The 13884-nt window shown below is 40.6% G+C and overlaps 2 protein-coding genes across 6 annotated transcripts in view; one reads left to right on the top strand and one right to left on the bottom strand.

The window, feature by feature from the left end:
• LARS1 (leucyl-tRNA synthetase 1) overlaps nt 1-13884 on the bottom strand; it is a 379820-nt gene that overhangs the window by 52789 nt on the left and 313147 nt on the right. The window contains exons 1-3 of one of the 2 annotated variants that reach the window (XM_063120653.1): nt 6315-6402; nt 3627-3736; nt 1722-1809 (exon numbers count right to left, since the gene is read on the bottom strand). The exons of the other annotated variant lie outside the window; for it this stretch is intronic. Coding sequence (XP_062976723.1) covers nt 1722-1809; nt 3627-3736; nt 6315-6320 — 204 coding nt within the window. The 5' untranslated portion in view covers nt 6321-6402. Of the gene's footprint in view, nt 1-1721; nt 1810-3626; nt 3737-6314; nt 6403-13884 lie in introns of those variants that run through there. 2 annotated transcript variants of the gene reach the window in all.
• RBM27 (RNA binding motif protein 27) overlaps nt 9810-13884 on the top strand; it is a 46885-nt gene continuing 42810 nt past the window's right edge. For all 4 annotated transcript variants that reach the window (XM_063120652.1, XM_063120651.1, XM_063120650.1 and 1 more), the window contains exon 1: nt 9810-9986. In XM_063120652.1, the coding sequence (XP_062976722.1) occupies nt 9928-9986 (59 nt within the window). In that variant the 5' untranslated portion in view covers nt 9810-9927. The remainder of the gene's footprint in view (nt 9987-13884) is intronic.

Raw genomic sequence — 13884 nt, 5'->3', positions numbered from 1 at the left:
TTATTGTTCTTTTGTTCTCTACTTTAGGAATTTTTATTTGAAATAAATAAAATAGAGGTGGCAAACCTATGTTTGGACTGCAGGTAGGGATCCACATGGCTGAATATTTGTCCATACAAAACAATTCCTTGCACACAGAATATGAGTACGTCATAGAAAAGGCTAGGCTAGAACTTCCTGATATTTTATTTATTTTATTAAGGGAACTATCCTATGTCCCCTAGCCAGCATTTTGGGGGCAGGAGACGGCATAAGATTTTTTTCAGTTTTTTGGCTCCAAGCCCATACACAGTGCTCTGAGCTGGGCGCCAGGAAACCACATTCGTCACCCCCTCCCCCTTGCAGCCAGTGTGGAGTGAACTGTGAGGGCTGCCTCTCCACGCTGGGTAAACCGAGCACAGAGAGGGTGAAAAGGCGGCGTTCCACCTAGCCAAAAAAGCAGGATGGATGGAGCATAGAGAAGAGGATCCCCTCCATGCTGCAGTCGCCCTGCACTGGACAGTTGTAAGTCTCTAAGCTGGGAGGCTTATGAGTACTCACGGCGCAAACCATTTAATACATTTAGGATTGCACCCTAAAAATATTAAATGCCTCGTAAAATAACTTTTTGAGGTGGTTTACAATTCATCATCATCATCACAACAATACAGAACTAATAAACATGCCAATGACATCAAATTTTATATGGACGAGTATTCAGTCATATGAACCTCGAAGTAATAAAGCCAAAACACAGGTTTACCACCTCAGTGAGTATTAGCTGGACAAGCTTGTGATGAATACCAAAGAAATGGTGGTCGCTCAAGCACGCTGGAACCAAAGCCATGATTCAGGAAAAACCAGCAGGGAACCATCATAGCGGCAGCAGCACTGTCATAGGTGCAATGCTTGGGGTTCCTAAGCATATACAGAACACTCCAGACATGGGATACGAAAGATAGCTTTTTACTGAGTCACAATACAAACTAACATACAAGACTCACTGCAATATTAGGTGAGTCCTTTTATACAATACCTGACGGAATGCTTTTCCCGACATAAACCTACCCAAACACTACGTCCAACATCTAAGGGCCTACTCCGAGGGAAGTTCAGAGGGTGGCAACAAGAGAGAGGGCCTTCTCTGTGTTGCCCCCACCCCACCCCCCCGACTGTGGAACAATGCCTGGCACTGACATTGTCATATTTTCGGTGCCAGGTCAAGATTTTTCTCTTCTCCCAGGCATTTAGCAATATGTAATGAGCCTGGGTCTGTTTTTTGGCTCATCGTTTGTAAAATTGTTATAGCAGTTTTAAGTGTAAATGCATTTTGCATGTTTTTGTGCTTTTAATTTTTCCATATTGTTTTTAAGTGTTTTTATCTTATGTGAACTACCCAGAGAGCTTCGGCTATGGGGCGGTATACAAATGCAATAAATAAATATAAATAAATTATACTAATCAGTGTGACACTCAAATAAGTCTCCTTAAGCAACACAAACGAAATGCACACACATCATTACAGTAGAGTGCTGCCAGCTAGTCTCCCCAGCTACACAAGTGGAACTCTCAAACTGTCATTAATCGTCTCTGAAAAGAAGATACACCAGAGATAGCATCCAATTGTTATTTTTGAATAATAAATGTGTGAGTAGGTACTCAACAGGCTGGAGGACTGAAGGCAAAAGCTTCATTTTCTTTGGAGGAGCTTGTTGGAGTTTCTCACAAAGGAAAATCCTTACCTCACACTTAGATAAGGAAAACGTGTGTCCCAGGTGAAGTCGGCCATTCATGTATGGATATGGAAAGGTGGCAAAGTATTTTCCAGAGCTGAGTAGAGATTATAAAACAATAAAACATGCATCAACTGATTTGGAGTAATTAAACTGAAAGATGCATAAGGCTGTATTCCTATTCTCCAGTGTTCAGGGCTGTGACATGGAAGTCTTCAAGGAAGATGTTGAATATAACCACAACACACCCTCCCAACAGGCATTTCATTTGAAACCAATGCAGCAAATCATGTATAAAGACTAAAAATGTCACAAATTAGGACTGAAATCCAATTAAAGAAATGTTTGTCAATTAAATGTGAGTTTTACTCAATTAATCCAATGCTGCGTGAGCAGGAGGAAAGATCACACAACAGCTCTTTCCTTTCCCCTCCTCCCCCAAAGGCCAGGGGAACCTACCAAATACTGTGGGCTGTATCTTAAAATCAGGGATAGGCAGAAGGTAGATCGCCAGATATTCTGGACTTCAACTCCAGCATGTCTAACAATTGACCATGCTGGCAGGGGCTTCTGGGAGCTGAAGTCCAAAACATCTAGCAATCATCTATCTTCTGCCCACCCCTATTTTTTAGGGTTGCAGTGGGATGGGAAAGCTATCAAAATCAAGAACCTTGCATGAGTGGCGCAAAAGTCCTCTACCTGACACTAGTCTCAACTCAATCTCAAAAGAAGAGCCATGCTGGATCAGACCGTAAGTGGCTCTGCTGGTTAGCTTGATATAATTATTGCCCACCATATTGTGCCAACCGTTATCTGATTCTAGCATGTATTTCTGATGGACATTCTCTTCATCATCTTGCATCATCTTGAGAACTTTTAGAAATATACTTCTGGTACGAGCTGGAGAAGCACAATCCAGGATACCCATTCTCAGTATCTCAACATCTGTTAATACAATTTGCTGGTATCACAAATACAGCCCAACTCGGGACTTTGTTTATTCATTGTGCTATCTAGATAGATTCTTAGTGAATGTTTATACTGGATGAAACCTTCTGTTTTCCCAGCTCTAGCTCCTAATCTGCCTTCGTGTTTGTCTAAATCTCATGTAGACTTCACCCTTCCAGTGGGGCTTTAATCCTTCTAGGGAAGTGTGAAATCCCACCCACTCTCTGCTAAGGGATGCCTATAATTGGTTTCCTCAGTATATAAGGACTTCTATGTGTACTATATTCTGTGTGTCCCATGATACCATCCAGGAGCATACTAGTATGCAGAAGATTAAATCCAGAAATTGCATACCTAATCCAAAACTAAGCTGATTTCCTAATGATGTAAGAAAATAAGAACATAAGAAGAGCTATACTGGATCAGACCAAAGTCCACCCAATTCAGCACTCTGTTCACACAGGGGCCAGCCAGCCATCAACCAGGAACCCACAAGCAGGACGCAACAGCATCCTCCTGCCCATGTTCCCCAGCAACTGGTGTACATAGAATAATGGAGGCAGAACATAGCCATCAGCACTAGCAGCCATTGGTAGCCTCCTCCTCCAGAAATTCATCCAACCCTCTTTTAAAGTCAGCCAAATTGGTGGCCATCCATACATCCTATGGTAGTGATTTCCATAGTTTAACTATGCACTGTGTGAAGAAGTACTTCCTTTTATCTGTCCTGAATTTCCCACCAATCAGCTTCATGGGATGGCCCTAGATTCTAGTATTACGAGATAGTGATAAAAATGTCTCCCTATCCATATTCTCCACACATACATGTAAAAAACCTTTAAATCATAATCTTAAATATTGAAGTGGTTACACAGCTAATGTTTCCCCCAAACTCCAATATTTTGCACCACCAACACCTCCCCCTTCCCACCAGTTTTCTTCTATCCCTGGAGAGAGTTTTCCAACCTTTGGTGGCTTGCAGCATTAACCTCAAATGCTCCATCATCCTGCCACTTCTGTTGGACTTCCTTTTCAATCTTCCTTAAGAAGTCTAATTTAGCTGTCCCCTTCCGTTCCTTAAGAAAGAAGAAGATTCTCTTATTAGAATGATTGACTTTAATAACCTAGAATATAATAGAATTTTTCCTTTATAAACAAAACCGAACACACATCTTGAACATGAACACCATAATACTGCTTGAATAAAATGCTTTTTATACAAAGTCCAAGACAAATGCATTAAATGAAAATCATGAACATTTACTTCTATCCACCTTTTCACATGAGTTCAGATTATAAAGCCTGAAAGATGCCAAGGCTTGCTAGTCTGAAAACTCATTTATCAGTTGCTGCCACACTTTTAAAACCTCCCTTAACAATCAGTTGGACACTAATATCTAGAGCCCCCAATATGGGATAGATAGACCAAAGAGCAATAATTTGAAGAGGAAGCAAGTGAAATTATGCAAAGTGGGCATATTTGCATATGTTTGCTCAATTACAATAGGCTGCACTATTGTAGGGGAGGGTTTATAGCATTTATAATATTGTATTGGGCTAAATACGAAAACTAAACAAAAAAAATGCCTTTTTAAAATGGAAGCTGAGTTTCACAGCATTTGAAGCAAGATACTGGATTTCATCTCAGACAGCATGTTCCATGCCACACGGTAGTTAGAAAATTGCACACATTCATAGTCCCTGCCCATAATACCTGAAATATGACATGTTATCATAGCAGACAAATCAATGTGTATGCAATGCAACAAAACAGTTGTTTGGAGTTGGTTTTTAAAGCAAGAAGTTTAAGTGAAAAGGTTCTGTGATAAAAAGGCACTTCTTAAAAATTAAAGTAATGCCTACACAAAGTACTATTGGCTCCATAGAAAGTGGGAAAGCAAGGGGCTTTAAATGTGCAGGACTTTTTGTTTGAAGTTCCCAGAGAAAACACACACACACACGACATATGTTGACAATGCATTTAGCTACAGAATGCACAACATCACAAAATCAATCTGCAACGTATGAACTGTTAACCTAAAATAACTTTAATCAGTCATAGCCTACTTACATTTTGCCAACTGAATAGTCTTAGTGCCTTTACATGAGAAGCTGAGGTGTTATGCAAGCTGACAGAACAATGTGGCAGTTCTTTCTGATTAGAGAAGCATGAGAGCTTCAAACCCAGACTGTCATATTAGTGGTTAATAAGCCAAAGGGCAGCGTCAAAAAAGAATCACATTCACCACCAGCACATCAGGCTGGGCACGTCTGAAGTAGGTAACAGCACATTGCATAGGAGATGAACGGCAGAAAGCACTGCAATGCAGTCTTTGTTATATATACACCATTCAGAAGCCATGTGAAACTTCTAAGGGGAAGCAACCAGTAAGGTCCTTGGAGTGAAAGGGAAACTTGTGAGAGTCTTCAGGGTTGTGTCTTCAAATGACAGCCATGTCAGCCCAAAGCTACTCTTCGACATAGGCCCACCATTTTTTGCACGTTGTATGTTGCCTCAAAATTAAAGCTAATTATATCCACTTCCAGCAGTTGAACAATTACATCAAAAAAGCGAAGGGCTGGCCCATAACCCTCTCAGGCAAAGGGCTCTTATTTATTTATTTATTTATTACATTTATATACCGCCCCATAGCTGAAGCTCTCTGGGCGGTTTACAAAAGTACTAATGGTGCTAATAAATTTTTATTTAATTTAATTTTTTAAAAGCCTCCCTACAAGTTACCAGATTTAATAACAAACTGCCCAACAACACAGTGACAACAAATTGCATCTGAAGACCTCAATGAACACACCACATTTTGATAAAGAGAGATTTCATAGTGGCCACTTTCCCCATAAAGAATAGAGTCTTACAAGATGACCAGATGCAGAAGAGGGCGGGGCTTTTGTACCTGGAAATAGATGATGTAACTTCAACAAGTACAGCTTTGTTCAACACTGCATGGCAAACTGTATTTGTCATGTCTCCCTCTGCTACATAGCTATAAACAGCACAGGGATCCATATTTTGTATCCAGTCTCCCTAAGTTCATGGCTGAGCAAGGGGGTATAGAAAGTGTTTCAAACATAACAAACTCAGCTCTCTTTCATTGCATTATATTGGTCCTCAGGTGGTTTAGTTGTACAGGCTACGGCAAATCTGATGAGAAGAAGTCAATTCTGATCCATGAAAGCTAATGCTACAATGAAGATATTGGTTTGCAGTTTAATTACAATTCGAAAAATGAACGATTTGATAGTATTTATCCTAAATAAGCTTGTAGCTTCCTTGCTGAGCATAGAATGTGTTTAGCCATTTGACACCGAAAGGCTCAGCAAAACCCATTCTAACCGAATAGAAGTGTCAAAGCAGTAGCATGTGTGCCAGCTGTCTCCCTTCCCCACCCCTTCTCCTTACAACAGGAGTGAAGAATGTACGGCGCTCCAGATATTGGTGGACTACAATTCCCATCAGCCCCAGCCAGCATAACCAATGCTGACGGATAATGGGAACTGCAATCCAACATCTGGAGAGCCACACCTCCCCCATCCCCGCCTTACAGAGAAAAGCCCATTCTCTGTACACATTCGAACCCAAACTGCCCACCCAAAACCAACACCGGGAGCTCGACGCTCATCCCCGCCTGTACTCGCCGTCATCGCTCCGTGTCACTCTGAGCGTTTTCAACCAACAGCTGCTCTCTCGACTATATCCTTTTCCACTCCACGCCGCCGGTGCCCCCACAATGCAACGGAAACAAAGGTGGGATCCGGTTCCCTCGCAAAGGCTATTGGGAGGCAGAATTCGCACGGACCTAAGGTTAACTCTGACGGGCTGTGGAACTACAGCTCCCGAAAATCACAGCGCTGCCCGATCTCAGCGTGTAGTTCTTTACAAAGCCGTACGCACCTGGAATTGAATACTACGCTTCCCCTAATGCACAGCGCTGAGTCATACCAATGGCTAGAAAAGGGGATAGTTAAACTTCTTCGTTTGAACCTGTAGCGGGGGGGAGGGGCACTAAAACTAACGTCTTTTATTCCTGCTAGATGCTAAAGGCGGCCTTAGTTTTCGGGAGCCGGGTTAGGCTATGCAAGATTGGAGTTGCGTTCTGGCTTCCTTCGGATGAGCGTAAAAACAGCAGCGAAAATGTGTTTTTGAAGAACCTCTTTGATGCCACTAGATTTATTGCTGCCCCATAAACAAAACACATGTTTTGTATAGACAAGTTGTGGCCGTTTTACTCGTAAAAAATAGCATGCATTCTATTAAAGGTAAAAGAGGATTTTATACAGTGCACGGAAGTCTATATGGGCCTGTTGTTACGAAGTACATGCCCTCCTGCCCTAGTTCACATAGAATGCAGAGAGCGAGGAAGACCATACATGAGGATAAAAATAGATATTTCTAGAAAAATTCAACTATGCTCACAATGGCTTCCACATTGTTTTGTCACAGGTATCAAAGGCACCTTTGTTACCTGAACTTTAGAAAAACTCTAGAAACAAAACAGTTTCTGCACCTTCAGAGTTGCACGCAGTCAAATACAGGACACTTATTAGAAAGTAAATCCCATTGAACTCAGTAGGATTTACTAATGCGTAAGCATGCTGTTAATTTTGTTAAGACGTGCATAATGTACAGTGAAGCAGAGCAGTAACGCTGACACACAAAATACTGTTGGAATATTAGCCAGCCACAAAGTTAAGCCCAAGAAGCCCCACCGATTCTAGGCAAGCCTTAAGCAGGTGTTTAATACACTTCCACTAAAATCAATGCGGATTACATACATGGGCTTAACCAAGGTCAGCTCTAGGTTTTAAGGGGTGCGTCTTACATTAATTAGAACCATCAGGCTTACCTGATATTGGTAGTAGCAGGACTCCAAAGGCAATTGGGCGCTGCCTTTTTAATTTCCCACAAAGCCCTAAAGCATCTGACATACTTTTGCGTAGTCATGTTAAAATGTTGTTTTAAGGGGAAAAATAGGCTGGAACTATGAGGAACCCTTGTCAAAACCTGCATTTTAATAATATATAATAAAAGGGATGATGGGAAACTCACATGATATAATTGTACAACCACATAAAATGGCAGTTCATAAATGCCATTCACATTATTAATCCAGATCTATAGCAGAAAGCTCACATAAGAACTCCGGTAAATCGTGTTAAAAATAAAAAATAAATTTGCAAGCTAGCCTGTAATTTTTACTTTGAATATTTTTATTGTTTAGCCAGGTGTAGCTAATATATTTACAGGACACAAGTTTTACTATGTCAGATGGTGAGAGTTTGTATTGATTATATGAACTAATAAATGCATTTAACAGCATTTAACAACAGTTTGTTTTTTAACGGACCCCAGAACTGTTGTTTTTAAATGGATACTGTTGTTTTTATACTGTTGTTTTGATGGTTTTAAATTTTGTATACTTTTTAATGTTTACTGTTTTTAACTTTTGTAAACCGCTCAGAGAGCTTCAACTATGGGGTGGTATATAAATGTAATAAATAAATAAACTAATAGAACCATTGAAAGTCCAACAATATTTGATAACCTATTTAAAATAGTGACATATGAGGGGGTAAGATTACTCTGACTCACATAATCACGTTATGTGGCTGAGTTTGGACGACACGCTAATAAACTGGGGGGGGGGGGATAATAGGAACAGAATGGGAAACAACCGTTGATTAGCGTGTTGTCCGAACTCAGCCAGTAACTCTTATAGCACACTGTTATGGGTAGAATCTAATTTCAAGATGGCTGTCACAACACCTGCTGACTAATTTACTTTGTCACTGTTTCTATGCTTTTCTATTAGGTGTTTAAGGACAGTTAAAATGAATTTTAGCATTTAAATGTCTTTTCCAGAATTACTTGGAATGGCCCATAATAAAATGTTTAATTAAACAAATTGGGTTTGTGTAAAATTTCAAGGTTTTATTTCTTTTTTTAATCATGGATTGTTTTGGTGTCCCTAGTGTGGTGTACCAAATTTTCACTATATCGAGTTTTGTTAGCTTTATAAGATGCTGTTTGAGGGTGGGATACCCAGTTTTATTATCTAAAATTACTAAATCCCAAAGATTTCAATAGAAGTTCTAATGAAACTTTAATAATATTGCATTGATTGGACTTTTATCATGTTCACATTTTTCTTATAGTACATATTGTGAACAGTTATTTTTGTCAATTATTGTGACATTTCTAAAGACTAACGAATTTATTAAGGCATATGCTTTAGTTGGCAAGAAGCCACTTTATCATCAGATGGCAAGAGTCAAGGGAAGGGTCTTGTGGATTTCGTGAAGGCCACCTTACCTTATATCCCCACCCCATCTCCAATTCGATCACTGGATAATGGGAAACTTTTAATTAATGGTATTTAGAATTGCATTCTTACTGCTCAATCCAGCACATGGTTACTCAAAAATAAGTCTAAGTAAGACTGCAATCGTATACACTTTCCTAGGAGTAAACTACACTGAATTCAACGGGGCTTACTTCTGAGCAGTCATGCATAGGCTTGCAATATAAGGCCATAGTCCTATACCTACCTACCTATGTTCCATTGAAATTCACGGGATTTACTCCTGAGTATACATGCATAGCGTGATGCTGTTAAACAGTCCGATCCTTTGCACATTTACTCGTAAGTCCCATTGAGTTCAATAAAAATTACACCTATTAAGTGCTCAGCCTTAACGGGAAACACTTTAACCCACGAATATATATTGTGTTATGCAGGGGAATACATCCTGCACGTGCTTAGTATGCGTGCCTCTTCATTGCTGCTTCACGTGTTTCCCAGGCACCGTGTTGAGGCCTTGTTCAAAACCAGCCACCCCCCTTGGGAGAGACGTCGGCCCTTTACAAATCTTTCGTTTTCCCTTCAGTTCGCGGCTGCACCACAAGGATTTCACGCATGCTGACTCGACCGAACTTGCTAAGGCCTTTCACCAATGACCCCCCACCTCCTCCTCTCAGCAGCATTGGATTGGCTCGCTTTCCTCGGGGGCCCTCTCGCGCGATTGGCTCCGCCGTAAGACCGGGTGCCCGCCTCCTCTCCGGCACCCAGCAGGTTCGGTTGCGCTCTCGGTTAGCTAGTTCCTGGTCTGACTCTAGGCCCTAACTCGGCGAGAAGGGGGAGGGGTGGGAGTTGCTGCTGCTGTCGAGTAACCGCTCAGTGGCAAGAGACGCGGCACAGGCGCAGGGCCATGTTGCCCGGAGTGTAGCTGCTGCAGCCCCGTCACCTCCACCATGATCATAGAGAACGTGGACGCGCTCAAGTCCTGGCTGGCTAAGTTACTGGAGCCAATGTGAGTACGGCGGGTGGTTGTGGGGAGAGGAGAAAGAGGGAACCCGCCTGGCCGGGTGGGGGCAGGGGGCTCCCATGCGCGAGGAGGAAACTGAGGGGTGAGATTTTGACGGGGGACGGCGGGTTGTCCTAAGGAAGGGTTGGGGGAGGGGGAGACGGGAAGGGGGGCTCGTGAAAGGCTCAATGGGATGACTGTAGGGCTCGGGGTGTGTGTGTGTGAAGGGGGCTGGGACTCCCGGGTACAGGTGCGGGGGGGGGGGGAGTTGGTACCGTGAGGGGAGAGTGCGAGTATGTGTGTCTCTTTTCGTGAGGGGGAGGGGAGGGGAGGGGAGGGGGCAACTCTGCTCCCAGGAATGCGTCTTGGTAACTACTACAGAATAACAGTGTAACTGGTGGAAAGGGGTAGAGCACTCAGAAGGCACGTGTGGAAGGGAGGACGAAGCGAGTCAGTGTTGACGTGCTTGAGCTATAAAGGGTTACAATTATTTTTTCTAAAGGATGCTGGCTTCTTCCTTCCTTTCTTGTATTTTGTTTTCTGGTAGTACTGCTAAACTGCCTAGTGACTAATTGTTTAATAGCATATAACTACTGTAGTATATCATTTGACAGGGAAACTACTGCTGCTTGAAAACGAAAAATGTTCAGTGTTGGGCTGGTTGGGCTTCACTGCAGGAACTCTATGGTAGAGATGGAATGTCCCATCCTGTTTTGTGTTCACCTCACCATAATCTGAAATGGTGGCATTTGTTGAGTTATGTACTGACAAGTGTTTAGACATGATCTTCAGAGGAAAGGGAAGCGCCTGCTGCATAATAATTTTTCCTTTCTCAGGATTGTGGCATTGCTGATGCCAGCCCCTCTGCCTATAATCTGGATGAGCCCCTGCAAAATGTTGGGGTGCATCCCTGAATCCCCTTTGACAGCAGAGCAGATTCTGGCACATTCTTTTATTTTATTGGTCTTGGCAAGTACCCAGTCTTACCAATCAATTAGTTTTTACCATATACAAGATAGTGCATCTTACAGTACAATTCTGGCCATGTTTAATTGGAATTAAGTTATATTAAGTTCAGTGGATCTTACTACTCCAGATAAGTGCATATAGGGTTGCAGCCTAACACATTTTTGGATGATGTTTTAAAAGATATTCTGTAAACTCCATCGTTTTGGTGGAGGGAAATCATTTCTCAAATAGCTGTGTTATGTCATTACACTAGTGTATATATGTGCTTATAACTGGGGATTGTTTCTTAATAATTTCATGCGTTTGTCAAGCTGACACTTAATATTTCTAAGTGTACATCACTACATTAGACTTCTAGTGATACATAGGCAGAGATTCTAGACAGGATCCTTAAATGGTCCTAACGCCTAAATGTTTGCAGTTAAGCTCTTAATTCTCTCTCTGAACTATTCTGTGCTAAACTTGGGAGCATCTATTTGATATTCCACATGCTATATTTTGAATTTAGAGTACTGAATAGTGAATTAGATTCCTCCCTCCTTATACATTTAAATATGCCAGAATTAGGAGGCTTTGCTGAGTTAAAAGTAATCTTGAACTATACTGTCTTAGAAATAGGCAGTCAGCAATTCATTGGTGATCTTATCATGCACCTTTTTTTTGGCCACATAGGTTTGTGGACGATTAATTTACAAGTGTGAACCCAGTCCTGGAAGTCATTTCAGTGACTAATTATCCTGCCTTTGTATTTTTGTTGGCTTCTTTAATCATTTCGTTCCGCACAATTCTAATTTATTATTCAACAATAGAATAGTTTATAAATATAATGGGGAATCTTCACTACAAATATCTATATGATTTTCGCATGACTGAAATAAGCATTTATTATTTTGCTATGGTAACAGAAAGTGCCTCTTTTTGTAACACATAAGTTTTCCAACTTATTTTTAAAGGTAGCTTACGGAAATAGATGTGGGTGCGCATGCACCAATTGCATAGCTGAACAAATCCATAAGACCTGGTTACCAAGACTTCTAAATGTTGATATCAGCGCTGAGGAAGTTTGAAATACATCAGGAGACAAAACAGCAGGGGGAGATACAATTTCTGAAAATTATTTTGCCAATTGGAATTTTGTATTTCTATTTTGTTCTTTTATGTTCTGTTTAAATCATAGTATATAGTTTTCAAATGAAATGAAAGCAGGACAGTTTTTAAGAGTTGTCTTTAAAAGACTACAGACAAAAAAAATATGTTCCCTCCCAGTGTGGATTTGATTTAAATCATAATTTAAATCATGATTTAAGTCACTACTCAGAAAGACTCGATTTAATCATGTGACTTCCCCCCCCCCCGCAGTATAGCACTCTTCCTCGCTATATTTTACACAACTCAGAGTTAATATTTACAACCAGATGAAGGTTTCATTTTTAGAATAGCAAGTTTTCAGATTAGTTTTACAGTTATAGCAAAAAAAACTGATTTGGTTATACTATTAGAAACACATCATAGATAGATAATTATGAAATTACTGTGAGGTGAACTATCTCTAGTTTAATAGGTTAATCATTCATATTTGGACAACTTTTCTGCTGTACTTTATTGGAAAGAGAAAAATAATCTTTCAGAAACCTCTGGAAGAGCATGACATTGTGAATGGATTAGTGGAATTCATTTACCAAAAAATGTAAACATCCTCATGCTACATAATTAAAAACTAATCCTTTGGACTATAATGTATCTTAAAGAGAAAACTATCTTTAGATAGATTTTTCCTCAAAAAGCATTTTATTAAAAAAATCCGATTTAAATAAAAAAAAATCCAATTTTTATCCACCCTGTTCCCTCCTAACCCTTGTGTACAAGATAATATAGAAGTGGGATTGTGATGAATAAATCCTTTGGTAATGGTTGACTTCACACCAGTTCAGCCAATGCTCAGTCGCTCAGGGAATTGCTAAACCATTTATAGTCAGTGTCCAGAAGTTAAAGGGAAAGTTTTCAATTTTCACTGGGATTAAAACCTCACAGAGGGGCAGTCTGAGGTATGAGGAGAGGCCCCAGGAAAGGTAGGGAAGATAAAGACAAGAATCCCAGTGGCCTGAAGTTTGCAGAGTGGTGATGGATTGAGGAAGAAGAACCTCAACAAAGCGTAGATGAAAAATAAGGCTTGAGGAAAAGGGCAGAAATGGAGAATTGAGGGTAAGAAGAGACTAATTAGAAAAGAGGTTCTGAAGAAACCTTATGGCACCTGAGGAGTCGGGATGAAAAACAACAGCAGTGTCAGAGAAGCTGGTCAAAAGACAGGATGGCTAAAAAAAAATGGGGCAAAATAGATAGTGTCCTGGAAACAAATGCCTAAGGGAAGAGATGATTTGGAGTAAAGAAAGAACTAAGGATAATATAAGCAGGGGCAAACTTCATTTGTGACCTACAGACAGGAGTTATGCACTATGGTCAGGAAGAAAGTGGGCTGACAAAGGCGCAGAAATGGCATCTAGACCATGACAGGGGAATTCTGCTAGTTACAGCTTCTATTGTCATCTGCATTGTTGTGACCTGGGAACTCCGAGGATGCAATAGCAGCCAAGAAGTGGGAATGGAGGGGCTAAATTTCACATCTTGATTTGAATTAGCCAGTCAGTTATTTGAATACAAGTTTCTAGTCTATTTTTAATAGGGAATGTACAGCTTCAGAAATTTTGAGTTAGAATCTCTGGAGGTCCTGATGCAAATGGGATTATAATATATAATCTCATTTGCATCTGGACTTCCACGGATTCTACTGGAATATGTAATTCCAATAATCTATGTTTCTAACTATAAGGTGTCAGATATACTCCATAGTAATGTTTTGCTTGCGTGGTTGTTTATATAGAATTTGTTCACTATAATTTCTATTTTGTATTTATTCAATATTGGTCAGGAATAATAA

The sequence above is a fragment of the Elgaria multicarinata genome, chromosome 3, assembly GCF_023053635.1.
Source record: "Elgaria multicarinata webbii isolate HBS135686 ecotype San Diego chromosome 3, rElgMul1.1.pri, whole genome shotgun sequence".
NCBI classification, from domain to species: Eukaryota; Metazoa; Chordata; class Lepidosauria; order Squamata; family Anguidae; genus Elgaria; species Elgaria multicarinata.
Note: the sequence above shows the minus strand (reverse complement) of the source record. Positions and strands in the feature narration are given on the sequence as shown.